Source organism: Sphaerodactylus townsendi, linkage group LG03 (genome assembly GCF_021028975.2).
Source record: "Sphaerodactylus townsendi isolate TG3544 linkage group LG03, MPM_Stown_v2.3, whole genome shotgun sequence".
NCBI classification, from domain to species: domain Eukaryota; kingdom Metazoa; phylum Chordata; class Lepidosauria; order Squamata; family Sphaerodactylidae; genus Sphaerodactylus; species Sphaerodactylus townsendi.
Genome location: NC_059427.1, coordinates 140,777,267 through 140,802,830, shown reverse-complemented (window position 1 = coordinate 140,802,830; position 25,564 = coordinate 140,777,267). Strand labels below are relative to the sequence as shown.

The 25,564-nt window shown below is 44.6% G+C and overlaps 1 protein-coding gene across 2 annotated transcripts; it reads left to right on the top strand.

The window, feature by feature from the left end:
- The first annotated feature begins 1,071 nt into the window (after positions 1 to 1,071).
- NABP2 (nucleic acid binding protein 2) lies at positions 1,072 to 18,205 on the top strand. Of its 2 annotated transcripts, XM_048491631.1 has the most exons (9): positions 1,096 to 1,181; positions 1,390 to 1,476; positions 1,560 to 1,668; positions 5,936 to 6,040; positions 8,716 to 8,854; positions 11,123 to 11,194; positions 14,172 to 14,253; positions 15,359 to 15,428; positions 16,336 to 18,205. In XM_048491631.1, the coding sequence occupies exons 4-9, from the start codon at positions 5,962 to 5,964 to the stop codon at positions 16,530 to 16,532; spliced, it is 639 nt and encodes a 212-aa protein (XP_048347588.1). In that variant the 5' UTR covers positions 1,096 to 1,181; positions 1,390 to 1,476; positions 1,560 to 1,668; positions 5,936 to 5,961; the 3' UTR covers positions 16,533 to 18,205. The 2 variants fall into 2 exon arrangements, with proteins under 2 accessions (XP_048347589.1, XP_048347588.1); XM_048491632.1 differs by lacking the exon at positions 1,390 to 1,476 and having other exon boundaries at positions 1,072 to 1,181.
- Positions 18,206 to 25,564: the final 7,359 nt, after the last annotated feature.

The window sequence follows — 25,564 nt, the reverse complement described above, 5'->3', positions numbered from 1 at the left end:
CCTGGTATCTCACCATGGTGAACTGTGCAAATTGAGGCACATTTTTAAAGGAACAAAAAAAAAGCGAAAGAAAGAAAGAAAATGAATACAAATCTACACCAAAAACCTGAGAGGTGAAGATGTACCTAATTCAAGAGGCTGTGTTAAGAACATTTGCTATACTTTGATATTCAATGCGAGGAATTGTATGACTGTTAGTTGTACTTTTTGAGTCTATGGTATTGATTCTAAATCACATGAGAGCCCTCTGTCAGTCAAGCTGAAGGCATCCAGAGAGCCAATGTGCCATTAAGAATTAGGAGACCCGAGTTTAGATGCTCACACACCTGTGAAGCTCACTAACAATTAGAATCCTATACAAAGTTACTCCATTCTCTTGATTTCAATGGGCTTAGAATGGAATATTCCTACATAGAATTGGACTGTCAGTGACTCTGAAGCAGTCACTGACTCCCTAATCCAGTGGTGGCGAACCTATGGCACTCCAGTTGTTCATGGACTACAGTTCCCATCATCCCCTGTCAGCATGGCCATCTAACACACAGGATTGATGTCAGGGAGAAACAGGAAGGCGAGAACGATCAATGCATTCCTGAGTTCCTTAGAGAGACATGCAATAAATATAGATCAGGGTCAGCAATCTTTTTCAAAAAAAGACAAATAATGCCAAGATTCAGAGCAAGAGATCAATAATGAACCCATATAAAAAAGCTGATTTTCATGACTGACACTATTATGCTTTGTAAAAATAGAAAGAGAGCCAGCATAGTGTAGCGGTTGAAATGTTGGACTGAGATCTGGGAGACTCAGCTTCGAATCATCAGTGCACCTTGGAATCTCACTGGGTGACATTGAGCCACCAATTTCTATGTGAATATGAATAGAAATTTCGTCCAAATCCTTGGAGCACAAAATTGATGGAAATCTTCAGAAGCAGAGAGTCAGATCACAGCATCTGCTGCTGGCACACTTAATGCGCTCCAGTGAGTGTTACTGTCACTTTAACACTCTATCTGCTTGCAATTGGCTGAAAGATTGGAACATTCCTGCATGTTGAAGGACAGCGTTGTGCTGGGATTGGCTGCTCTGAACACTGCAGGACACTTCCTGGAATGTCTTCAACCCTCCAACGCTCCGCCAGATCTCTTTCAAAGTGGTGGAGGGGGACTCTCTTTCATCATGTAAGTCATCAATAGATTCAGAATTGTTGATAAGGGGGATGTGGGATTTCCATAATCTTTTTGGTGTTTTGTGCCTTGGAAACAGGACTGCATGAATACTGCAGGACAGGCAGAATCCATGTTCCCTAAGGGGAACGCTGGTTACCAGCACCTGTACTAAGTTGTTTCATTGTAGTTTTAAGCTCATTCTTTTTTCTTCTGTTCTAAGATCGTGGTGGAGACGTTTCCTTTAGCATTAACAAATCAACCTCTGCTTCACCCAGAAGGGAAACATGCACCACCAAAAATTTGCCAGGTACACTTTGTTTGCATTAGTGTGAATGATGGTGGGAAATTATTTACAAAAAAGGAAAAATGTATTTTCCCCCTTTCTTACAGTGGTGTGTGATCAGAGCTGCTGTTTGAACAAGAATGCTTTGCCTGTTCATTTGAAACCAGCTTTATACTAGAAATAAGGAGAGATTTTGCATACTGTGCTGAAGAACAGGTAATTGTTGATAGTATGATAAATGGTTTATATATGCATTAAATAAGCAATTTGACTGATCTGGAATATCATTATTTATCGCTTGTGTCAACATAAAGAGAGTACATGCATACCACTATTTAAAATATTATTATCACCTCACTTCCAGTAGTAGGGGTAATTCTTTGCTGTGACTGGGTTTTTGATATGATAGAACTGAAGTGACCCAATGGCTATCCTTTTTTATTCACAATTTGAATTGCTCGAAGTTGATGTAAAGCTAGAACCTCTGTCCACTTATTCAGCGACTGGTTTTTGGTCTAATCTATATTTGTGTGGAAACAGAGCAAGTAAAAGAGTGGGATCTTATGCAAGTCCTAAGATTTTAATCAGCTGGGGCTTTTTGATGCCAATGTGTTGGCCCTTTGTTTTGTGTATGTGTGTTTTAACTGATCTTGGGATGTTGGGTGGGATTTTTGAAAATTACACATTAAAAGTAATGGTAGAAGTTCTGTTGTAAATATCTATGCCCTTTTGCTTTAAAAACGTAGAGGTATTTTGTAGCTATAATAATAAATGGAATAGTGATTTGTAGATAAATATCAGATGAGAGGAGTTAAAATGGTTATTGAATATTGCTTTGTCTAGATTTATGTCCACAAGATTGAGGGAGCATTTTTACATGCTTGTTTCAGTAGCAACATGCTCCACATAGGCTGCCTATTATGTACAGGAATGTGCAAGATTGTTGTTGGAGATGTGGATAATTAGGTGCCAATATTGTTCCTGTACTTTGTACAAAAGTACAGAATTTTTGAGATTGTTAAACCATTAATGATGTGTTAAATATTGGTTTACTTCATGATCCAAAAGTTAAGAACATAAGAAAGAGTCTGCTGGATCAGATCAGAGTCCATCTAGTCCAGCACTCTGCTACTCGCAGTGGTCAACCAGATACCTTTGGGAGCTCACATGCAGGATGTGAAAGCAATGGCCTTCTGCTGCTGCTGCTCCCGAGCACCTGGTCTTCTGAGGCATTTGCAATCTGAGATCAAGGAGGATCAAGATTGGTAGCCATAGATCAACTTCTCCTCCATAAATCTGTCCAAGCCCCTTTTAAAACTATCCAGATTAGTGGCCATCACCACCTCCTGTGGCAGCATATTCCAAACACCAATCACGCCTTGTGTGAAGAAATGTTTCCTTTTATTCTTCCCCCCAGCATTTTCAGTGTATGCCTCCTGGTTTTAGTATTGTGAGAAAGAGAGAAAAATTTCTCTCTGTTAGCATTTTCTATCCCATGCATGATTTTATAGACTTCAATCATATCCCCCCTCAGTCGTCTTCTCTCCAAACTAAAGAGTCCCAAACGCTGCAGCCTCTCCTCATAAGGAAGGTTCTCCAATCCTTCGATCCTCCTCATTGCCCTTCTCTGCACTTTTTCTATCTCTTCGATATCCTTTTTGAGATGTGGCAACCAGAACTGAACACAGTACTCCAAGTGCGGTCACGCGACGGCTTTATATAAGGGCATGACAATCTTTGCAGTTTTATTATTAATTCCTTTCCTAATTATCCCCAACATAGAGTTGGCCTTTTTCACAGCTGCCATGCATTGAGTTGACATTCCCATGGAACTATCAACTTAGACACCCAAATCCCTTTCCTGATGTGTGACTGATAGCACTCACCCCTGTAGCATGTATGTGAAGTTTGGATTTTTTGCCCCTATGTGCATCACTTTACATTTTACTACATTGAACTGCATTTGCCATTTCTTAGCCCACTCACCTAATTTATCAAGGTCCGCTTGGAGCTCTTCGCAATCCTTTGCAGTTCTTACCACCCTACATAATTTGGTGTCATCCGTAAACTTGGTCATTATGCTACCTATCCCTACTTCCAGGTCATTTATTAATAGGTTAAAGAGCACCAGTCCCCAAACGGATCCTTGGGGTACACCACTCCCTACATCTCTCCATTGTAAGAACTTCCCATTTACACCCACCCTTTGCTTCCTGTTTTTCAACCAGTTTTTAATCCATAGGAGGACTTCCCCTCTTATTCCTTGACTGCTGAGTTTTCTCAATAGTCTCTGGTGAGGAACTTTGTCAAAAGCCTTTTGGAAATCCAAGTAGACAATGTCCACTGGTTCCCCCTTGTCCACATGCCTGTTTACACCCTCATAGAACTCTAGTAAGTTTGTAAGGCAGGACTTGCCTCTGCAAGTTATATTATTTGGTTATATTTTGTTTATGACTATAGGGCCATATTAATATTCTTTTTTGGATTTATATGGGTGTGCTAATCATGATGTATAATTTATATAACAATTTAGTGAGCTGGCAAATTTTACTTATACCCTTTTTCACGGAATAATGAATCAGGATATTCTGTATAGCCCACGTGTCTCGCTGAATCAAAATAGAGAAATCTGTATTTTGCATACATCTGTGTTTCAAAATAAAATTACAAAAAATGTCTCCAAGAAAATAAGTAATTTGCTTTTATGGAGGAGGAGAAAAGCTTAAAAACGTAATTGAGGTCAAATAATGTAGCATTAATCTTTTTTCATCTCCAAAGTACTATAAAGAAGACATCCAACCTATGAGATTGGAAGTGAGCAAACTGGCATTTTTATTTTATGTTTTGTTTTATACTTAGGAAAATAGAGTTATTAACTTGTGTTATAGTTGTGATTTCTCAATGCTTTATCAGGATAGGCTGCTGCAGGAGTATCTGAAATGTTCTTAATATATGGTAAGAAATACTGGTATCTTCTGGTTAGACTCGGAGTAGACATCATAATAGAAGCCCTAAGGCACATAGTGAGCTGCAGTACTGCAATCAAAGCTATGATCATGAGCTGAGTTTGATCCTGGTTGAAGCTGGTTTCAAGTAGCTGACTCAAGGTTTACTCAGCCTTCCATCCTTTTGAAGTCAGTAAAATTAGTACCCAGCTTGCCGGGGGTAAAGTGTAGATGATTAGAGAAGGCAATGGCAAACCACCCTGTAAACATAGTCTGCCTAGTAAGTGTTGTGATGTGACGTCACCCCATGGGTCATTAATGACCCGGTGCTTGCACAGGGGGGCTACTTTTACCACTTTATGTAGACCAGTGGTTCTCAACCTTCCTAATGCCGCGACCCTTTAATACAGTTCCTCATGTTGTGGTGACCCCCAACCCTAACATTTATCCATTTTACAGATGGAGAACACTGATGCAGAGAGTCTTAGGCGACTCCTGTGAAAGGGTCATTCGACCCCCAAAGGGGTCCCAACCCACAGGTTGAGAACCACTGATCTAGACATCTTAACGGTGATCCTTGTGGAAAGACCATTGAACACCATTTCCATGTAGCAAGCCTTATAATAAACAGATTCTAATACCAGTAGTTACAGCCTCCATATGGCATTGCATTTCTGCTATGTGGAAGTGTTTTTCAGCAGTTTCCATACTGGAGGGGAAGGGGGTGTTAGAGTAGTTGAACCAAGTATCTACCTCAGCCTTTGGTCAGTTTACAGTTTGGTGTACATGTTGCACAGGCAGTATAGGTTTGTGGCATGCCTGGACAGAAGTCCCATTATTCTGTGGTATAGAGAGTCAGACCTTCACTCCTGCATGTCTCCCCATAATATGGTCTGCCTAATTCTTGGGATATGAAACTACATCAAGGCATGATGTCTCAGAGTACTACGTATAACAGAGTATTGCTATTCGGACTTGGTGCGTGAAACTCTTGCCAGGTTAGCAATCCCTGTTTTAGAACATATCTTCTACTGCAGAGATTTGAGCTTTGTGGCTTAAAATCAGTATCTGAACTTTATGTGCTTAGAAATCGAACAGCCATGTTGATCAGAACCTAGTTTCTTTGACTTCTTTATTGTACTTTGGATATACATAATAGACACATTTCAAGTTTTAAAATTGTTTAGCATCATTTCCAAAAATGCACTTTAATTCTACATAAGCTTTGGAGCTGAAAGAAGATTTGCCTCAGTGTGAAATAGCAGAGTCTAAATTGTACTGGGCTGATAAAATAATATTATGCAAATTACAAGCTTTGAGTTTGGAAATCAAAAATTGAAAAGCAGAGGAGAATCCATTTGGTAGAACATTTCATAAATGAAGTATATGGAAGCAAGCTTTCTATGTCAGGAGAGGAGAGCACAAAATAATGAAACACTGTGAGGTTACAATAACAATGTTGTATTATGTACTGCAGTATTCTTTTTGTTTGTTTTGCTGGCTGGTTTTAAGACATTTTGCAAAAACAATTTACTCAGATATCAGAAATTGAAAGCCATTGAACATGACCACAGAAACCTTGGTGAAGGATATTAAACCAGGCTTGAAAAACCTAAACCTTATATTCATTGTACTGGAAACAGGTGAGTGATTTTTTAAAAAGTTTGTTATGGTTAGTTTAGCTTTAACGCTCCTGTTCAGAATAGAAGGGAGATCATCTCGGTAACCTGTTTCATAAAAATCTGTTTCATGAGAATATGACTATAAGTCAAACCTGACAAGATTCTGGTAGATTTTTCAGCAGATCTCAAGTTTGTTTTTATTAGTAAATAGCAGCCTGGGTGGGATTGATTTGGACTGGGATAACAATATGGAGCGTTCTTGGTTACTTAAAATGCTTATATGCCACTTTTCTCTTGCATTACAGGCTTCAAAGTGGCTTAAAAACTTTAAAATCAAAGTCAGTATAATCACCTAGAAGCCAAATACATCAAGAAATAAACTACTCGCATCCCTGTTATTGTAAAGCTCAAACTGATACCCAGCCCCATCTTGATTTCCCTCAGATCTCAAAAGCTTGATTTGGCAATTACAAAAAGCCTCTGGAACAAGAAATGACAGGGGAGGGGGAGATACTACACCTTTACCCAAAAAATGGCTACTGAGACAATGACTGCTGCAGCAGTTGTGTGGAGCATATCTCAGATCCAGCCATGTTGCTTCTTTGGAAGGTGGTGGCAGTTTAAAACTCCAGGGAGGCAGATGACCGAAATCTTACCTCAGTAGCTGGTCATAATCATCACTACTGTCTGCTAGAATTGAGGAGGTCTAAGGCCAGTGACAAGTCTTGGTGTAGATATTCCTCCACCCTAAATTAAGGTAATTGGAATTATGCAGATAGAACTGAAGAGGTGCCAGTCTGCAGCCAAAAACAATAAGTATCTGCTTCCTATTCTCAGGAAGCAGGTCTTTATATCATCTCTAGGTAGTGGGTGGAGCACAAGCCCTGCAGGTGGAATTAAATGAGCCAGCAGTCTACAGGCCAAAGTGGGCAGCAGCCTGTGCTGTTTTTCTTATCTCAAATGGCATCTTGGCGTAACTTTTTTTATTCCATTAAGAGAAATGGATAGACAGGCAGTATGTTTCCCCTAGCAAGGCAAAGGGAGTCTTGGGGCTAGAAAATGAACTTGAGAAGGAAAGAGTTAAACATTATGCGCCTAATCCAAATCAGGGGATGCCTCCCCCTCCCACTGCTATTTAGAAACGTGTTGGATGAATTCATGGACATTCCAGAATGTTTGTCCCTTCTCCACTTGGGTAATGTGAAAAACCATTATCTTTCTTGGGGATAATCTATGATTGTGTATAGGCTTTCTTCTGTTTATGGTCAAAATAGGGAGGATATTGTATAAGTACTAATGTGATGCCTGTAATAGTTGTATGGGTAGAATGCTATCAAGTTGCAGCTGACTTATGGCAACCCCAGCAAGGGGCTTTCCAGGCAAGTGAGAAGCCGAGGTGATTTGCCATCGTCTTTCTCTACAAAGTCTTCCTTAGAGTCTCCCTTCTAATTACTGACCTATCTTAGTTTCCAAGAGCAACCAAGATCGAGCTATACCATGCTGCCTCCACCACCACCATAATAGTTGTTTATAAAATGTCATCAAGTCACAGCCGACGTAAAGCAACCTGGTAGGGTTTTCAAGGCAAGAGACTAACAGAAGTGGTTTGTCATAGCCTTCCTCTTCCTCTGTGTAGCGATCCTAGTATACCTTGTTGGTCTCCTATCCAGGTACTAATCAGGGTTGACCCTACTTAGCTTCTGAGATCTGACAAGATCAGGTTAGCCTGAGCCATCCAAGTCAGGGCCTATAAGAGTTAACATGCTGGTAAATAAGACTCTATGGCTTGGGTAAGCAGACTAATCTCCCATCATGCTGAATATATAGTGCTACACACAGGGTTATGTTTTCAGCATAGTAGTATATTCTGTGGATTCACAAAAAGATTATCCTGTCCTGATCACTGGATGTTTCCAGTCAACATTTATGTCAAAATACCCTCACCTCAATACATGAAGAGTTCTTATACTGAATTACTGTCAGTATTATCTACTTTGATTATGGACAGAGTCCCTCTCAGTCAGTGTTTCCCAACCTTTTCAACATCACGGTACCCTTGACCTCACTCTTCATATCTCACAGTACCCCTGCCATCCCCCCACCTTCCACTCTCAGTACCCCTGCTTGCCACCTCCCACTTTCCCCTCCCAGGGTGAAGGGAAGCACTGGGGTGTGTGCGTGTGTGCAGGAATTGGCTGCTGACCTTGCGACAGGCCCTGCCTCCTGGGCCAGCTCCATGTCCTTGCTGGCACCGGCAGGAGACGCCACAAAAGTGAGGGGGGCGGTAGTGTTGACGTGGTACCCCTAGGACATGCTCACGGCACCCCAGAGTACCATGGAACCCTGGTTGGGAATCACTGCTCTAAGGTCTCAAGCAGATGTCTTTTGAATCACTCTTACAACTGGAGATGCCAGAGATTGAATGCGGGACCTTCTGTATATAAAGTGGATGCTCTATCACTAAGCCACTGCCAATCCCTTCCACTTCTACATTTATTACTATTTTGTGCTGATTGTTCATGTAGTGAAGCAATACATTTTAAGGGTGTACTTTCCTCTCCATTTTTCTGTTTGTTTCTGAGGTAAAGTAGAATCCTTGTAACAGCTTCCATAGTGGGGCTGGGATAGAACTCTAATTGCTTTGTCATAAAAACAGCAATAATTATATCACATTACGGTAACTGCTTCACTACCAGGTCGGGTAACCAAGACGAAGGATGGCCACGAAGTGCGGACATGTAAAGTAGCAGACAAAACTGGCAGCATAAACATCTCTGTGTGGGACGACGTTGGCAACCTAATTCAGCCAGGAGACATCATCAGACTCACCAAAGGGTATACATCATTCTTCTAATTGGTGTGGGTAGGGAATTGGAATTGGAACAATTTCTTTGAGTTAGTTAAAAGGAAGAAGAGTTTGGATCTATACCTCATCTTTCTCTCCTGTAAGATCTCTCAAAGTGGCTTACAAACTCCTTTCACTTCCTCTCCCCACAACAGCCACCTTGTTGAAGGTAGAGCTGAGAGAGCTCTGAGAGAATTGTGACTAGCCTGAGGTCACCCAGCAGGCTTCATGTGTAGGAGTGGGGAAACAAATCTGGGTCACCAGAAAAGAGTCTACCCTTGCACACCATCTGTAGCACATTCATGCAGACAGAGACTAAAAAGAGATATCCTCAGTGACATTTTGGTACCTTCCCTGTGTGTTGATTTAAAGTCACGATACTGAAGTGGTAGCACAAAAAGCCGCAGTTCTTAGTTTTAGACCATCCATTTCCTCTCTTCTGAGTACCAGATGCTAAGAACAAACCGTGATTGCCTTCATGCCCTGAACATGAGCTTCTCAGAGACTTCTACTGGGTTTTTTGTCAGGAAGAGAATGTTGGGTAAGATGGATCTTTGGTCTGATCCTTACGGCTGTTTTTAATGTTCTTCTGGATGGCAGCCTTTGAACCTACAGAGCTCAGGAGCAAACCAGCTTTAGCATAGAATAAGGAATGCATGCAAAAATGGACTGTCATAAGCAAAAGCCAGACGTGTGTTAAAGAGCTAGTGGGAAATATGGGATGTCTTCACACTTCTCTATGTTAGCCCGCCCCTTCACATGCTGTGCAGTCAGTGCTTCAGAGTTCTAAAATGCATTAAAGGCATGTCTGATCCCTTTTAAAAGCTCTTTCTGGATTTATCTACACGGACAACCAGCATGGTGAGGTTGTTAAGAGCGATGGACTCTAATCTGGAGAACTGAGTTTGATTCCCCACTCCTCCACATGAGCAGCGGACTCTAACCTGGTGAGCCAGGTTTGTTTCCCTACTTCTCCACATGAAGCCTACCGGGTGACCTTGGGCTAGTCACAGTTCTCTCAAAATTCTCTCAGCCCCATCTACCTCACAAGGTGCCTGTTGGGGGGGAGGAAGGAAAGGAGTTTCTAAGCTGCTTTGAGACTCCTCACTGTTGAGAAAGCTGGGATATACATTCTCCTCCTCCTCCTGGAGAGTTGATGCACATATTGCTCTTATGACCCATGATTGGACCATTGATTGTCGTCATATCTAAAATCAGTGTATGGGAACAGTCACTAAACAAGGGCAGCGTCCTGTATTCTGCAGGCAGGGCCAGCAGTCAGGTCGCCTTGAGTGGCCATGCCCTCAGGCTTGCATAAGGAGGCTTGAGCATGTACTGGAGCTGGAATGCAAGTTTGTACCAAGTGGACTGGCTGATCCAAGCAAGGCAGCTTTCCCAAACCTCAGTCTAAATAGGCTAAAAAAAACAACCAGGCTCATCTGCCCTACTGGCGGGTGTTGAGTGCCTGTGGCTCTCCTGTGCTTTGGCCATCTTGCAGAGGATGATTGTTCTCATTGCCTGGTTCTGGGATGGGTTTGTGTACAGACAGTTGAGCATTTCACCTCTTTTGAGATAACCTGGCTCAGGCCATCTGACCTAGTCATAGGAGGTCATGACAGGCAGCTGCTAAGAAAGATGCAAGTATTTCTCCATCTTGATGAACTCGTTTTTGTCCTGACAGTAGTGATGTACATGAGAGTATACTGGTTAGGACTGATGAAACCCAGAAGGTCCATTATGAAGCATCGTAGTCCAGGAAAACATATTGATGCCACAGACTAATTATGATTATCAAGCCTTTGAAGATATTCAAAACAAGGATTCGTCTAGGAACCTTGTAGCTTTGGTAATAAAAGCAATATTGTATGATTTATTGAAGAGAAATTAATGCTGTCTCTCATGGAATGCCATTGCTCAACTGACTGAAGAGACATTGGCACTTTCTCTCATGGACTACTGTAGTTGAAGAGATGCTGACATTTACTCTAATGGAATGACTTTCCTTTGGCAAACAGAAGTATGGGTTTGATTCCCCACTCCTCCACGTGAGTGGCGGAGGCTTATCTGGTGAACCTGATATGTTTCCCCACTCCTACATTCCTGCTGGGTGACCTTGGGCTAGTCACAGTTCTTCAGAACTACCTGTGCAATGTTCCAAGAGCATCCAAAAGCAGATGTAATATTGTGAACTTAGTATACATTTCATGTTTGAGGGCTTTTGTGCTACTGACATTAAGCATGGCTTTCTCCCTTTCCAGGTATGCATCTGTTTTCAAAGGCTGCCTGACTTTATACACTGGACGTGGAGGAGATCTGCAGAAAGTTGGAGAGTAAGATCTATAGCTTATCCCAAGGTTGCTTTCAGGGGTTGGGGTAGGTGGGCTTGGTTAGTTCAGATGCAAAGCCCAGTGTTCTTGATCCTCCTTGATCTCAGATTGCAAATGCCTTAACAGACCAGGTGCTCAGGAGCAACAGCTGCAGAAGGCCATTGCAAGTAGCAGAGAGCTGGACTAGGTGGACGCTGGTCTGACAGCAGGCTTGTTCTTATGTTCACAAAATAATAGTGTGGTTACAGGGAGTGTAATGTACCCTGACATCATGAAAACAGCTCCTCAGACTTCCAGGTTAAAATATATCTGTCTTCAGAACCGTAAAGCTTCATAGATACAGCATGATATAATTCAGAACAAAAGAAAAATGTGACAATTACAATTAAAGCAGTATCTTTTTTTCCAGTGAAACAGAAAAAAATGAAAAAACAAAACAAAGCATAAAAGTACGATAGAGAATGTCAATTCCTAATAAGATGTTGCTGATTCTCCATTAAGCGGCAGGTCTCAAAAGACATAATTAGGAGATAATTTTATTTTAAAAGTGTAATCTTGAATTATAAGGATGTTTGTTTTAACATCACAATTAAACATGCCAAAGGAGAAATCATGTGTTGTCAAAATGGCAACTTAACCCACCCCAGCACTTGAAACCCACCCTGTCTATAACCCCTTTTTTAGCTTTTCACTTTTTAAAACAAGAGAGTAGAACAGTGATGGCGAACCTTTTTGAGACCGAGGGCCCAAACTGCAACCAAAAACTCACTTATTTATCGCAAAGTGCCAACATGGCAATTTAACCTGAATACTGAGGTTTAAGTTTAAAAAAATAATTGGCTCCAAGGTGCGCGTTACTCGGGAGTAAGCTTGGTGGTAGTTGGTGGCTTTGCTTTGAAGTAACCGTGCAACACTTTGAATGGGTGAATCACGACCCTAGGAGGGTTTACTCAGAAGCAAGCCCCATTGCCAGCAACCGAGCTTACTCCCAGGTGAAGGATCACACTTTAGTTCTTCCCATGAAAATCAGTGGGGTTTAACAGCACTTAACAGGGATGTCTACACTGCTTCCTCAAAACTCAGTCTTAGGTTTAATGCTAATAATCTCCCTGAAATAATTACACTATTATCATACTGGGGGCCTGGTGGGGGAAGGGGGAGGGGTGTGGGGGGAGAGGGAAGTAAAACTTTCACTTTCTGAAACCCAATAACACCCCCACTACAAAATGGAAGTAAAAAGGCAGTCAAGGAAGGCAATCCTAAGCAAGAATGCTGTGCAAGGGGTGGGATAACTTCAGGAAAACTAAATTGGTGGAGCAGCCATCTGATCTGCAGTTTTTCCTTCACATGTCATTACCGCACTTGACTTCCCACAAAATGCAACAGGAACAGAAAAATAAAAGCATGGAGAATATTTTGAAATGGACCTCTCTGTCCCATATTTGCCTCTGTCAGAATGGCCCTACTTCTGACAAGGGGGGTGGGGAAGGGATGCTCAGGACGGCAAGGGATGCTCCTGTCCCTTTCCTGCCAGTCAATTCTTTATTGGTGTGAAATGCCTTTTGTCTTTTCTACTTTTGCTTTGATCCTGTGGGAACGGGATTGGCGTCACGAGCCTAGGGACCTTGAAAGATCTCCCCGCCCTTGGCTCCCAGGCACTAAAAGCACCATCACTCTCTCTCCCAGGGGAGGGGGGGTCCTTAACAAACAGTTCACTCCAATCGGGGCGAGCGCCTGAATCCCACCACTGCGCCTGCCCTGCTCTTAGCAGACGCACTCCTCCCAATGGAAGCCGCTCACCCAGACTGCTGCTTTTTAACCCTACCCCCAAAGTTTTAGTTTGATCCCAAAAGTTACACGCCAAGAAAAGCGTGCCAGCCTCCAGTCTCCCAAGCTTTGTGGGGGAGGGGGGTTCTTGTGGGGCAGTAGATGGTACTTACAGCAAATCAGGTCGACTCAAGAGGTCCTCCCTGAAGCTCAACCCAGCCAGCAGAGCGCCTTGCGCATGGCCAGCCTGTGCAGTGTGACTCCCAACGCGTCTGCTGGCAGCTGCCTATGGCTGGGTGAGGGAGGAAGGGGTAGAGGGAGATGACAGCATGCATGCCCACAGAGACGGCTCTGAGTGCTGCCTTGGGCACCCGTGCCATAGGTTTGCCATTATGGAAGTAGAATGTACTTCATCAGTGTCCTTAGTTGCTTCTTGTTGCTCTTTGAGATCTCCTTGGTCCTGTCATGATTGGAGTTGAGCTCCTTCTTGCTAATTTTGGACACAGATGCTGACATGTTGGAGGGAAGGAAAGGAGAGAGGAAAAGGAAAGGGGGAGGGATAGTGCGTGACCAAGTGAGACTGGGCTGGGCTGGGCTGGGAGCCCAGCTGAAGCCTCCCCTCAGAGCTGGCTTGCTTAAGCTGCTCATCTGTCATCCTCTTCCATGAGGCTATTTCTCCCTTTGCTCATCCTGCTTTCTGCACCTGAGTTCTCTGGGTAATGGGGTAATACTGGTGCCTGGGCTCCCGTCATACTACCTCCACGTAGTCAGAGCCTCTGCCTCCTCCTCTTGCTGCTTCTGCTGAGGGACAAGCAAACTGTTTGTGTGGATAAAATCTTGTAGCTGACTTGATGTGGCTCATGGGCTGCAACTTGGAGACCCCTTCTATGGAACAAAGTTCCACAATCTTTAGTGACCTCCTAAACAAAGTTACATCCCCTGATTAGACTTGCATTGCTTATTCTGCAGGACATATGCACCTTTATTTGGTAGAATAGACATCTTAGAAGTGTCCATTTGGATTATATATTGTGACTTTGCATTCTGTGGTAAATTGTATATCACTGCTCCTTACAAATTTAGCCTCTTACAATTTAGTCCCATAGCTTGCTGTTGATGTGATACTGCATTCTTTGTAAAAGAGGGAAAGAAGATATACACAATCCATCCACCACTCCATTGACTACTTTATCCTCAATCTCTTCCACCACAGGTTTTGTATGGTTTATTCTGAAGTGCCAAATTTCAGTGAGCCAAACTCAGAGTATGTGGCACAACAGTCACAAAACAAAAATGTGAGTATAACAAAATAGCCATAGCTGATGCTGGCAAGTAAAGTAACTGTGGTTCAAATTGTGGCATTATCTGACATCCGCAGGGGTTTCCCACTCCCGGGGCTGTTCCTTATTTACCCAAATAGTGCCTCTGTATCTTCTTGTTGCCACTAGAAAACTGGGTACTATTGAAATCCCAATTTTCCTTCTGCTATCAGAGTCATGCAACAGACATTCTTTCATCTGATTCCCAGTACTATCCACTTTCACTGTTCCTCTCCTCTACACTACCACAGTTACTTATACCCTGGAATGGACTGCTGATAGATTTACTAGGTCTCAGGAAGCAAAGTTTTGGAATACAGAGCAACTCTTTAAGAAGAATGCCCATAGGTTTACCAGGTCCACTACTTGGGGAAGGGATCTGTGCTTTTAAGAGTAGCATTGTAGGTAAAAATTCCTGAAGTGTGCCTTTTTCCATTATTCTGCTAAGTGAGAGAGAAAATCAACACTGATTTTCCCCATGTGCAGTTCTTTAAAATGTTGGAGCCTCCTCTGGTTATGAACGTGGCAACTCTGCTGTTTTCAGAAATGGGTTTTAGGGCTGTCCTTCTGTACAGCCTGTTTGCAAAATCCATCTTTTACCCCCTTCCGTTTCCTCTCCTCCAATCCTTTTCTACCATATTTTTGAGAGACTTCTGCCATCAGGAGTTCTGTCATTCCACAGAATATGCAAAACAGAACTGTTCAGGAGAGCATTTTTATAAGGGTGTAGATAGAATTTTAGTTTGTTGCAATACTTATTGTTTGTATCACCTTTCTTCTACTGAGCTGTCTTGCTACAAAGGTAATCCACTTTCCACACTAGTTATGGTATATGGCACCTTTGATGGTTCTCTGTTTGCACTTTTCCTAATTTCTGTAATCCTACTTCTTTTGCATCGTTACTTGCGTTGACTGAATTGTTTTCTATAGTTTGTGATCCACCGGGAGTCTCAATGAGAAAAGTGGATTATGAATGCATCAAACAAAATAAATCAATACATAATATTTTCATTTTAAAAAGTGTATCTGGGGAGCTGCTGCATTTGCCAGAACCTTTGAGTAATCTTGGTTGTTTTCCTAGATGCAGAATGACAATTCAGCACCTGCAGTCTCACAAACCACACCAGCCCCTCCCTCCTCAACACCAGCAGGTAGGCAGCCCCCTTTACCAATGCTAAGCAAACTGAGCACTCTCAGGTGAGTGATGTATATCATTACTTGTTTAGCTAGAAGCAGGTTTGGGGGATTTATTGTCTTGTCATAATCTTTAGCCTATAAGTAATGCGGTATGTGCTTCATGACCTGCAGTCAGACGGGCAAACTGCAGTAGTTCTATGCAGAGTCAGATGTGCCGAAGTCCTCAACTCTCTATAGAGCTCAGGTGTTAGAAACCAGGTATTAGTAAGAATTGGGGATAGCTTGGACCTGGGTAGCATTCCACAGAAAACTAATGGAGCAGGGAGAAAGTTATCTATGATTTTGGTTTCTCTGTAGGTTTTCTGATTCCAGCAAGTTTTTTATACAGGCAAGCATTCAAACATGGTACAGTTCTTCCCACTGTGTTGTTCCTAACTCATTCTCTCATATGAGTAAATCAGGAAAGATAACTTGATTTTATTTCGAACTATGCCACTGAAACATTGCAGCACTTTAGGCAAACTTTGCAGTATTTCAGGCAAACTTTGTTTTTTAAACTGGCGTTTTAAAAGAATGCCCAGTATTTAATGTTTCAGCAGCAATATATCAACAGAAATGTTCTGACCATAGGATTCACTGAAATGTTCCACAAGTTTATTCTGGTTTCCCAAAAACCATTTGCTTGTTCCTCTCCCTTCACCTAATCTGATATCCTGTGTTGACAAAAACGTTTGACTGTTTCATATTCTACACAGTCAGTATTTCTCTGAAATGTCTTTTCATCCAACTATTACAGTTACTAACAAATTTAGAACAAAATCTCTGCCTTCCATATTAACATTTTTAATGTATCCCAGAAAAAAAATTAATGGTTTAGCCTCCATGATTTCAGTGTATTTTTCTCCTATACTTTTTTTTAAGCCTCTGATAACCAGAATGGCAATGGATTGATTACCCCTGGCAGCTCCACACACCCACCAAGTGTCCCCACCCATACTACCAGTGGTCGCATCACCCGGAGTCAGCCCAACCACCAGAGTGGAGGGTCATTGGGAACAAGTTCTTCCTCTAACACTGTCAGCAATGGCAAAGAGACACGACGAAGCAGCAAGAGATAACCGGTGCAGGACTAGAAGGCACCTCTTCCTCTACCAACTGTTTGTTACCTTTTTACCTCCTACTGACCCAGCTCTGAGGTTCAGCGGTAGATATTGAGAAGAGATGAACACTAGGCTGGAGCACAAACCATGAAACCAACTTCAGTTTAGCCACTGTAATACACTTTTAACATGATATTGAGCACTGGCTGAGGAATAAGGTCTTCGGTATATTTATACTTCTATTTCATGTAAAACTGGTACTTTTCAGGATTCACCACACATGTATTCTACACTTTCATTCTGCAGGAAATTGGCACAGCCACTCTTTCATCTTCTTTGCCTCATTTTCATCCCACCATTTATATTCCCACATAATTTTCCTGCCCTAAGGGCACATGTTTTTGAATTTAGCTTCACTTAGATTTCTGCATTTACTATCATGGTAGATTCATAACGAAGTCTGTGAAACCATCATGGATTGAAAGATGTTAAAGTTGTGAACAAAAAGACAACTGTTTTCTGAATTTCCATGAAGTGTTTAGCTGTCACAGAATATCTTTAACGTGGGTGGGGGTTAGCAAGTAACACACACATTGATGCCATCTTTTCCAAGACAAACTAACCATGGCTATCTCTGAGAGGCAAATAAGATCACTGTTGTTTTTCTTCCCAAACATCTTTCTGATAGCTTGCAGCATCCTGTGGTTAGGTTTCCATATAAGTAATGATGTTAGATTAGAAGTGTGGCAAAGCTGACAGCAGTTTTAAATTGCTCTGAAAAATTAACTTGTTATTGTTTTTGTGCTAGATGGCTACATTTGATGGTATGTTTTTATTCCACTAGACTTCAACGTGGCTGGCATCACAGTATTGGGGGTCAAATGGTTGCTGGGTCTCTGGCCAATCAGGAACCTGTGCTGCCATCTTTGTTCTTATTTAGGACAAGGCCATCAGAGATTATGCATGTTGTCTATGACCTTGCCAAGCCCTATGCAAAGAAAATATGTTTCCCATACTCTCCTGAGATATGGCAGAGGTCTTTGTTCATTGTTCTTGAGCCCTGTATTCCTCTCTGGCTAGGCCTCCAACCCCATCTGAGAAACTGAGGGGGCTGTCCAAGGCCAGGGGCTCTAAGGGCCTTTGGAAAGCTTAGCAGCAGTCTGAAGGAATATGAGTTATGGTCAGCATTGTAATTGGAATTGTTGTAAACACTGAGTGTAGGATAGGATTTTAACACTAAAATGTCTGCCAAAGTTTTAACATATTTCTTCGGTCAATAAAATGTTTTACGTTTTGGTAATTGTGGTTGTATGGCTATAAACCATCAGCATTTAAGAATATTTTAAAACCCTTCACATATTGGCTTGAGTCTCATTTTCCCCATTCCTGTGCCTCTGTTCTTTATTCCAGAATATTAGCATGAACTAATTGGAAAAGTTTTTAAAGTAACATTACATTTGTCTAATCTGATGTGTCTACTTGAATGTACGATCAGTGAATGTTTTGGGAATAAATACTTCACTCTTTCGTTTCTTGTTTATCCTGCAAATCTCTGATCAAAATAAAGGGGTCATTCCATGTAACTGCGGGTACATCTTCTTAATATTGTCTGATCATTAAGACAGTGTAGCAAGAATGACTATTGTCTCCTGTTCAGTTGTGAAAAGTGTGAATAAATGAGAGTTATTGAATATTTTGTTTTGGATTCTTTACTATACAACTAAAAATATTAATATATCTGATAATAAAAATGTTTTGCCGTATTAGTCCAAATGTAATTCAAGTTACCATGGAATGGCCCTTAATAATTGAGGTGTTGCTTGGGCATACATACCAGTATTATAAAAATAGCATCCTATGACTTTTACATCATAAGTGAAACTTCCCACACAAAGATTAATCTGTAATTCTAGTGCAGGGGTCTGCAACCTGTGGCTCTCCAGATGTTCATGGACTACTGTAGTAATGCACTGCTGACCCAGCAGCACCGTGGTAGAACGTTGGGACATGCCGGACCTCTGACGCTAACTGGTCGCACCGCACCCCCTCCTCATCCCCCCATGAGTCACGGGTCATGAACTGCCTGACTCAATCACGAGCGCAGGGACAATGGTGCCCCCAGGTGAGGATTAGCCTCAGGCAGCTCACAGCTCCTCTCCGCCCGCAGTAGCCAGGTGATCATGCATCACATGATCTCCAGGTCTCCCGGTCTGGCTCATCTCCCTACCCACCTCCTTTACAGCCCACAATGAAACCCTAATAAAGGGTGCCAGAGACCAGCACAGGGCAGAGTTGTCAGGATCACGAAATCCCGCGCTTCCTGTTGCTGGCGCTCTCCGCTGGGTGACGCTCCTCAGCGTCACCAGCCTATTCATGCTTGGCGACCCTCGCGGGGTTGACGCTAGCTGGTGCCGAAACCGGGAGATCCTCGAACCTCCACCCTGCTCACCCGTCGCCTGGGAAGGGCGATACGAGATCGCTGGATGGCGCATCCAGGGACCACCGTTTTGATATCGCCTGTCCTCTGGATCGGCGCATCCAGAGGCTGCGTCCTAGGACACTCTCTGCGTCGGCACGGAACACCGGTGGTATGGGAGCTTGCAAAAGCAGGGCTTATGACAAGCGTTAGCCCGAACTGGCGTTAGCGAGAAATGCGGCAGGAGTCCCCGTAAAGAGAAGGAGCTCGCCAAATTGGTTGAGAGATTGAGCTCAGTGTCCATGAGTACCCAGAGGGGGGACATTGAATCTTAAGGACTGGGGAGAAACATCGAGCACTCTTCACACCTGGAGCTCGCTGTGGCGCCGATGTCACTGCTACTGGCGATGGAAGAGCAATGTTATGCTTCGCAGCTATCCAGCCACCAGACCTATGGCTCCCTTGCTTGTAGGCCGCCCTCCTTCGATCTTTCACCTTCAATTTTCAACCCCGGGAATTTTCTCTATCCACTAAATTGGATCGCCTGTCCTCCTTCTGCCCTTGCTCCATTTCCGCCCATTTCAAATTCTCCGGCTCAGCCGCCCCTCACTGCTCCGCCTTCATTTTTCGAAGCCACTGCATCCTCCGTCAGCGCCCGCGTATCGCATGGCTGGGTTTCAAAACTTTCTGCATAGGCGTATTAGCCCGCGATCTGCAAAGAAAGAAACCCTGGCGGAAGGCGCATGCCGATTATTCTGCGCATTGTGTCCTCTCGTCCATTTCACAGAATGCGAGGGGAGGATGGCATTGTTATTTGAGGTTGTCAATTACCGCCCATGGCTATAATATCCTCACCAGGCTCCGCCAAAGCAATGCGGGCGGTAAGAATCACCAGCCCCTATGTGAGGCATGTTGACTTGGTCGCCAGGAACCACCTAATGGTTCGGAGACTGGAAAACCGCTTTAAGCATGCTTTTAAACAGCGAGTATGTGATCTGGGAAGCGAGTACGCCAGCAGTGCATAAGCAGAGGAGCAGCCTCTGGCGGCGCCTACACCACCGGCGCGGCTTTATGGCTCGCGAGAAGCTTTCGCTTAGCCCCAATGCACAAGTGTCGCCCTGCCCGGTGGCCAAGCCACCTTCACGGTCGCCTCTGAATGTTTCGCCTACACAAGGCGTTTTGAAAGTCCCCAATACCCGGACCAAAGCCAACCCAAAAGTTTTTCTAGCACCGGCAGAAGCCTCCAGAGAGCCCTATGCTTGAGTTTGGTGAACAGGCTCCAGGGAGGCCCTCTCAAGAGGCAGAGTTGACGAGCGAAGGCCCCAGGAGGCCGAACCTTCCTCTTGTAAAGCGAGAATGCCAAGGAGAGCGCCTCCGCCGAGTGCCGCCAGCGTCACAGGGCCCTAGGGAAGCGGGAAACCCCTCGAGCTATGGCCGACGACATGCTCAAAAGCTTTGCCAGGATATCGGGTCTTTAAGCCCATCAAGCCAGCCTTCTAGCCCGCCCGCCGCCTCTCCGCTGCCATGAGACAGCCCAGAGGCAGAGTGTTCTCAATTGCTGGACAACCAGGACATTTTCCGGAGGTAGCCAGGCTGCCGGCGGGGGCCTACAACCCTGACGGAGGGTCTCCCCAGAGGCGAAGACCCCCCAGGAAGATCTAAGACGAGGCTCCTCAATGCCCGCTGGGAGGCCAGCCCGAGCATCTCCCAGCCGGAACCAAGATCCGCACCTCAAACCCTTCCCGGAGCTCCCCATGAGATCTTGGCTGCCCCAGCTCAGTATAGTGATCCCATCCCCACGAGGAGACCATGGGGCTGGTCTTGCCAGCTTGCTCCCCCCCCTCGTCTATGCGCCACTGCTCTGCTAACCCCTTCTACTTCCAAAGTCACCATGCCTCCTTCGCCAGGTAGAATGGCACGCATTTCAAAATCTCTGCAGAGTCCACAGTCACTGAATTGCAACAGAAAGAAATGCTGACCGGAGAGGACTGCCGTTTTGAACCCCCCTCAGAATGCCCCATAGCCAATCTACAGGACAATGAGGCATGGGGAAGGGGAAAGATGCTCACACCTTAAGCCAAAAGTCCTTCGTGAAGAAAAGCCCCCTTGGCCCTCTCCAGCTGTAAAGGTTCAAAACAGATCTCATAGCCTCTGCACCTGTGCAAAGCCCCAAGCTCAAAGCTCCCAGTGGCAGCAAAATCGTCAGTACCTCAGAGAGAGAGCAAGATCTCAAATCAGGGAGTTGTGAAATCCTCCTTGTTTACTTTATATGTGCTCTGCTGTATGCCTATGTGGTATGTTCTGTATGGTCTTCTGGCCCCCTTTCAAAGAGACCCTAAAGTTTTCCCTCTCATAAGAGGGATTTTTCCATTGCTTCTAAGCTATGCTCTTGTGCTTCGAAGAAATTAAAAGTCTCTCTCCTTTTTGACTATATGTATTGCCAATGCCTTGAAAGGCTTCACCCATTACAGCATCAACAACCTTAAAACAGGACGAGCTTCAGTGCATGTGCTCCCTAGGAGGCCGATGGGACCTGTTTCCTGTAGCCAGCCTCCATCTTAGCTGGCTGTAAACTCCTCAAAACTTCTTCCGAGCACTTTCCTTGAGAACCTTTTTCCTTCGGCCCATATCTGAGCTCGCTACACTTCGCCACATTGAATTAGGCATGGTTTACATATCTCGAAGCCAAAATCATTTACATGTTCTGACACATTCTCTGCTGAGCGCTCCCTGGCATAGGGTCCTGCAGTGCCAAGGTGGGGGGGTCTCTCAGCCAACACTCTTATCTCCACAGCCTCGCTGAAGCTCATTAGAAGGTAGTGGGAAGCGAGCTCAAACGGCCAAAGAATCACTTACAGGAGGAGGGGAAGGTAGAGAGCTGGCTTCAAGCCTTCCCCCCCCCCCCCTGCCTTCCTTTCTGCACACGCTCCCTCTTTCTAATGGGCTGACGCGCCCACCTCTAGATCTTAGGATCTGATAAGCAAGGGTTTTTTGCAAACCCTGCTCAATTCTTGCTCCTGTGATCAAAACCCTCAAGCCCAGGAACTGTTTTCTTTGCATCTTCTCTCAACATCTCTTCCTGCATAGGATACTATTACTTATATATGACTCATAATTGTGAGATTTGTTTAAGTTGCTTTGCAAAAAATCCACACCTTAGACGTGGTGATTGGGATTGAGTTTTACAAACAAACATCCGACCTGGATATGACCTCTCCCTTCTCCCCTAAGCTCTCCTCGGGCAATCTCCACTGCACCTAGTATCTCTGCGCGCCTTGAATATTTTAGCTCAATGGTTGTTGGAATGGGGCCAACCGGTTTCTAAATTCGCCAAGCTTGTGGCCAAAACAAGCGAAGAAGAAAGGGGAGTACTTCCCTCATATTGGACCCAATCACGGATACTCACTCAACCAGACCATATCCAAAGTACTACCTTCTCTATTCTCTATCAAAAATTGCCCCGCCCCCCCCCCACTCAGGGCTCTAGGGCTTTCCATCGTCCATCTATAAGGGACTAACTCATCCAGCACGCCAAAGCCCTGGGGAAAAGTTGCTATTTGTCTTTTCTCTTCCATACAGGGAGAGTCCAGCCTCGCCATGCCAGGGCCAGCCCTATCCCCGGGAGATGGAGCGGGGCCTCCCTGGAGGATCCGACTCCCCGCCGCCCTGGCCGAGGAAGGGGGCTGATTGCCCCCCAGCCTGGGCCGAGATGGGAGGGATCCTCTGGAGCCAGCACACCCCATTCTTCCACAAGGATCACAGCCCTTCGTGGTCTGGGGCCCCACAGAGGAACGGGCAGCCTGGGCCAGCTGTGGCTCAGGAGTTGATGCAGCGATGATGCTGCTCCTCATCTGTCATCGCTATTCTCTCTCCTCTCTGTGCAGCCTCTGGCTGAAGCTTGGAGTTGCAGCCAGGGACATTCCTGATAGATTAACCCTTGGAACTCTCCGCTGTTCTCAGCAGCTTGAATATTGTTGGAACCTTCTCTCACAGCCTTGCTCGTGAGAATCACTGAACCTGAAATGCTAAAAGACTATCAGTAGCTCTCCCTACGCTCTTGAGAGCCCACATGGACTCTTAGCGCCATCAGCTCTGCTAACTTTGGTAGTCAAACAGCAAGAGCCATGCGATGGACACCATTGTAACCAGTGGTTGCCTTCCTTCTTACATCTAGCCTATGTACTGTTTAGCTATGTTTATTGTTTTCATTTATATGATGTGCTTCATCTACAAACATGCATGTCTTGTATATATATTATTTATAGCGCAATGTCTGATGTCTTGCCTTGCCCTTTATGCCCCATTGGAGCCGACCTCAAAGGGAATTGCTTGATACTATAAGGACCCGACTGATTGATTGACAGTTACTGCATGCCTTAATTTTAGAAGTTATGGAAATTTACTGGTTGTTGCATTCTCGCCTATCTGCCTGCGGGGACTCTCTCTACTGTCAGATGCCCCCACCATTGTTTTGCATCAGGCTTTCACCTCGGGAGCTCCAAGCACCGGGTGTCAGCGGGCCTCGCCTCCCTCGACCCCCCCCCTTGCCGAGATGACGCGAGCGGCCTCTAGCCAAGGCGGAGTATAGTTTCCCTTAAGCGACTCCTTGTGGGAGTCCTCGGACTTGTTCTCTCATGTAACACCTTCCAAGACTATCGGGCCGCTCTGGCCTGTGCCCTTCGCGGTAAGTCTATCAATCCCTCTGGTACATCCAATCAGCTTCTGGATGCCCTTCTGGCCTCCGAGCAGCAGGAATTTCGTCAAGCGACCTTGAGATAATCGTGGCCGGGCCATTGATTACTTTCTATTGTTGTTGCATCACCAAGGTTGTGAGAATGTACGTGATATGTGCTTTTGCTTTAATCTCTCTGATAATTCCCAATTGATTCATATGAAAATGCTTGAATTAAGTGTTGGAAGCTTTGTATCTAATCTGGAAGTATGATGTTTGCTGCCCATTGGTGGTCAGCCCTCTGAGCTGGCGCTGCGGAGATGGTTGAAGTGCTATTGTACAGCTCTGCATTAGGTTTAATTGTATGCCTCGTTATCCGGATCTTGTTTAGTTCAATGTATGTCTAATATTGCCTGCTTAACCTATGTAAGAAGCCCCTCAATTTCCCTTACCCAGCGACCAAGTTTCTAATGTGTTACACAAGCAGCTCGGTCAGCTTGACCAGGCCGGCGGAGGAAGACAAAGCGTCCCTTTAATCACCCTTAGCATTTCGGTCCCCTTTCTAAAATGTAAAAAAAGGAGGAGATGTAGTAATGCACTGCTGACCCAGCAGCACCGTGGTAGAAACGTTGGACGCTTAAGCGGACTCTACGGCCTTGCTGAGTGGCACCGCACCCTCCTCATCCCCCATGAGTCCGCGGGTCATGAACTGCCTGACTCAATCACGAGTACATAGGGACAATGGTCTTGCCCCAGGTGAGGATTAGGCTCGAGCGGCTCGCTCCTCTTCAAGACGTAGCCAGGTGAGATCATGCATCACATGATGATCTCCAGGTCTCCCGGTCTCCCGCTCATCTCCCTACCCACCTCCTTTACACGCCCACAATGAAACCCTAATAAAAGGTGCCAGAGACCAGCACAGGGCAGAGTTGTCAGGATCACGAAATCCCGCGCTTCCTGTTGCTGACGCTCTCCGCCAGATGAAACCTCCTCCGCGTCTCGCCTATTCCTTAGCGACGACCCTGCGGGGTTGACTACAGACTACAATTCCCATCAGCCCCTTCCAGCATGGCCATGAACATCCATGAACATCTGGAGAGCCACAGGTTGCAGACCCCTGTTCTAGTGCTTTTGTATCTGCTGTACTCAGCCATATACCCAGGCTGAAAATCTCTCTTTTACACTCAGTAGCAACTGTAGAAGACTGCTGACTGCTGTGGGAAAGAGAATAAAGGAAAAAATCTGCAACTATCAACATGTTCTGCTGATGGATCACTGGATACAATTTACTGGCTCTAAGAATTCCTTTGGAGCATTCTTTGTGAGGACGGATCCCTTAGTAGACATGGTGTCTAGTTTGTGCAAGAACCCTGGCAGATACCCAGGCACAGTCCAACCACTGACTGTCCAACCAGTGGACATTGTCTACTTGGATTTCCAAAAGGCTTTTGACAAAGTTCCTCACCAGAGACTATTGAGAAAACTCAGCAGTCAAGGAATAAGAGGGGAAGTCCTCCTATGGATTAAAAACTGGTTGAAAAACAGGAAGCAAAGGGTGGGTGTAAATGGGAAGTTCTTACAATGGAGAGATGTAGGGAGTGGTGTCCCCCAAGGATCCGTTTGGGGACCGGTGCTCTTTAACCTATTAATAAATGACCTGGAAGTAGGGATAGGTAGCATAATGACCAAGTTTACGGATGATACCAAATTATGTAGGGTGGTAACAACTGCAAAGGATTGCAAAGAGCTCCAAGCGGACCTTGATAAATTAGGTGAGTGGGCTAAGAAACGGCAAATGCAGTTCAAAGTAGTAAAATGTAAAGTGATGCACATAGGGGCAAAAAATCCAAACTTCACATACATGCTACAGGGGTGAGTGCTATCAGTCACAGATCAGGAAAGGGATTTGGGTGTCTAAGTTGATAGTTCCATGGGAATGTCAACTCAATGCATGGCAGCTGT

What these genes read in the sequence shown, in the direction of transcription:
- NABP2 (XM_048491632.1), top strand. Translation starts at nt 5,962, where the DNA reads ATGACCACAGAAACCTTGGTGAAGGATATTAAACCAGGCTTGAAAAAC. An exon ending in ATCATCAGACTCACCAAAGG is followed by an intron (nt 8,855 to 11,122) that starts GTATACATCATT and finishes CTCCCTTTCCAG; the next exon opens with GTATGCATCTGTTTTCAAAG. An exon ending in GATCTGCAGAAAGTTGGAGA is followed by an intron (nt 11,195 to 14,171) that starts GTAAGATCTATA and finishes CTTCCACCACAG; the next exon opens with GTTTTGTATGGTTTATTCTG.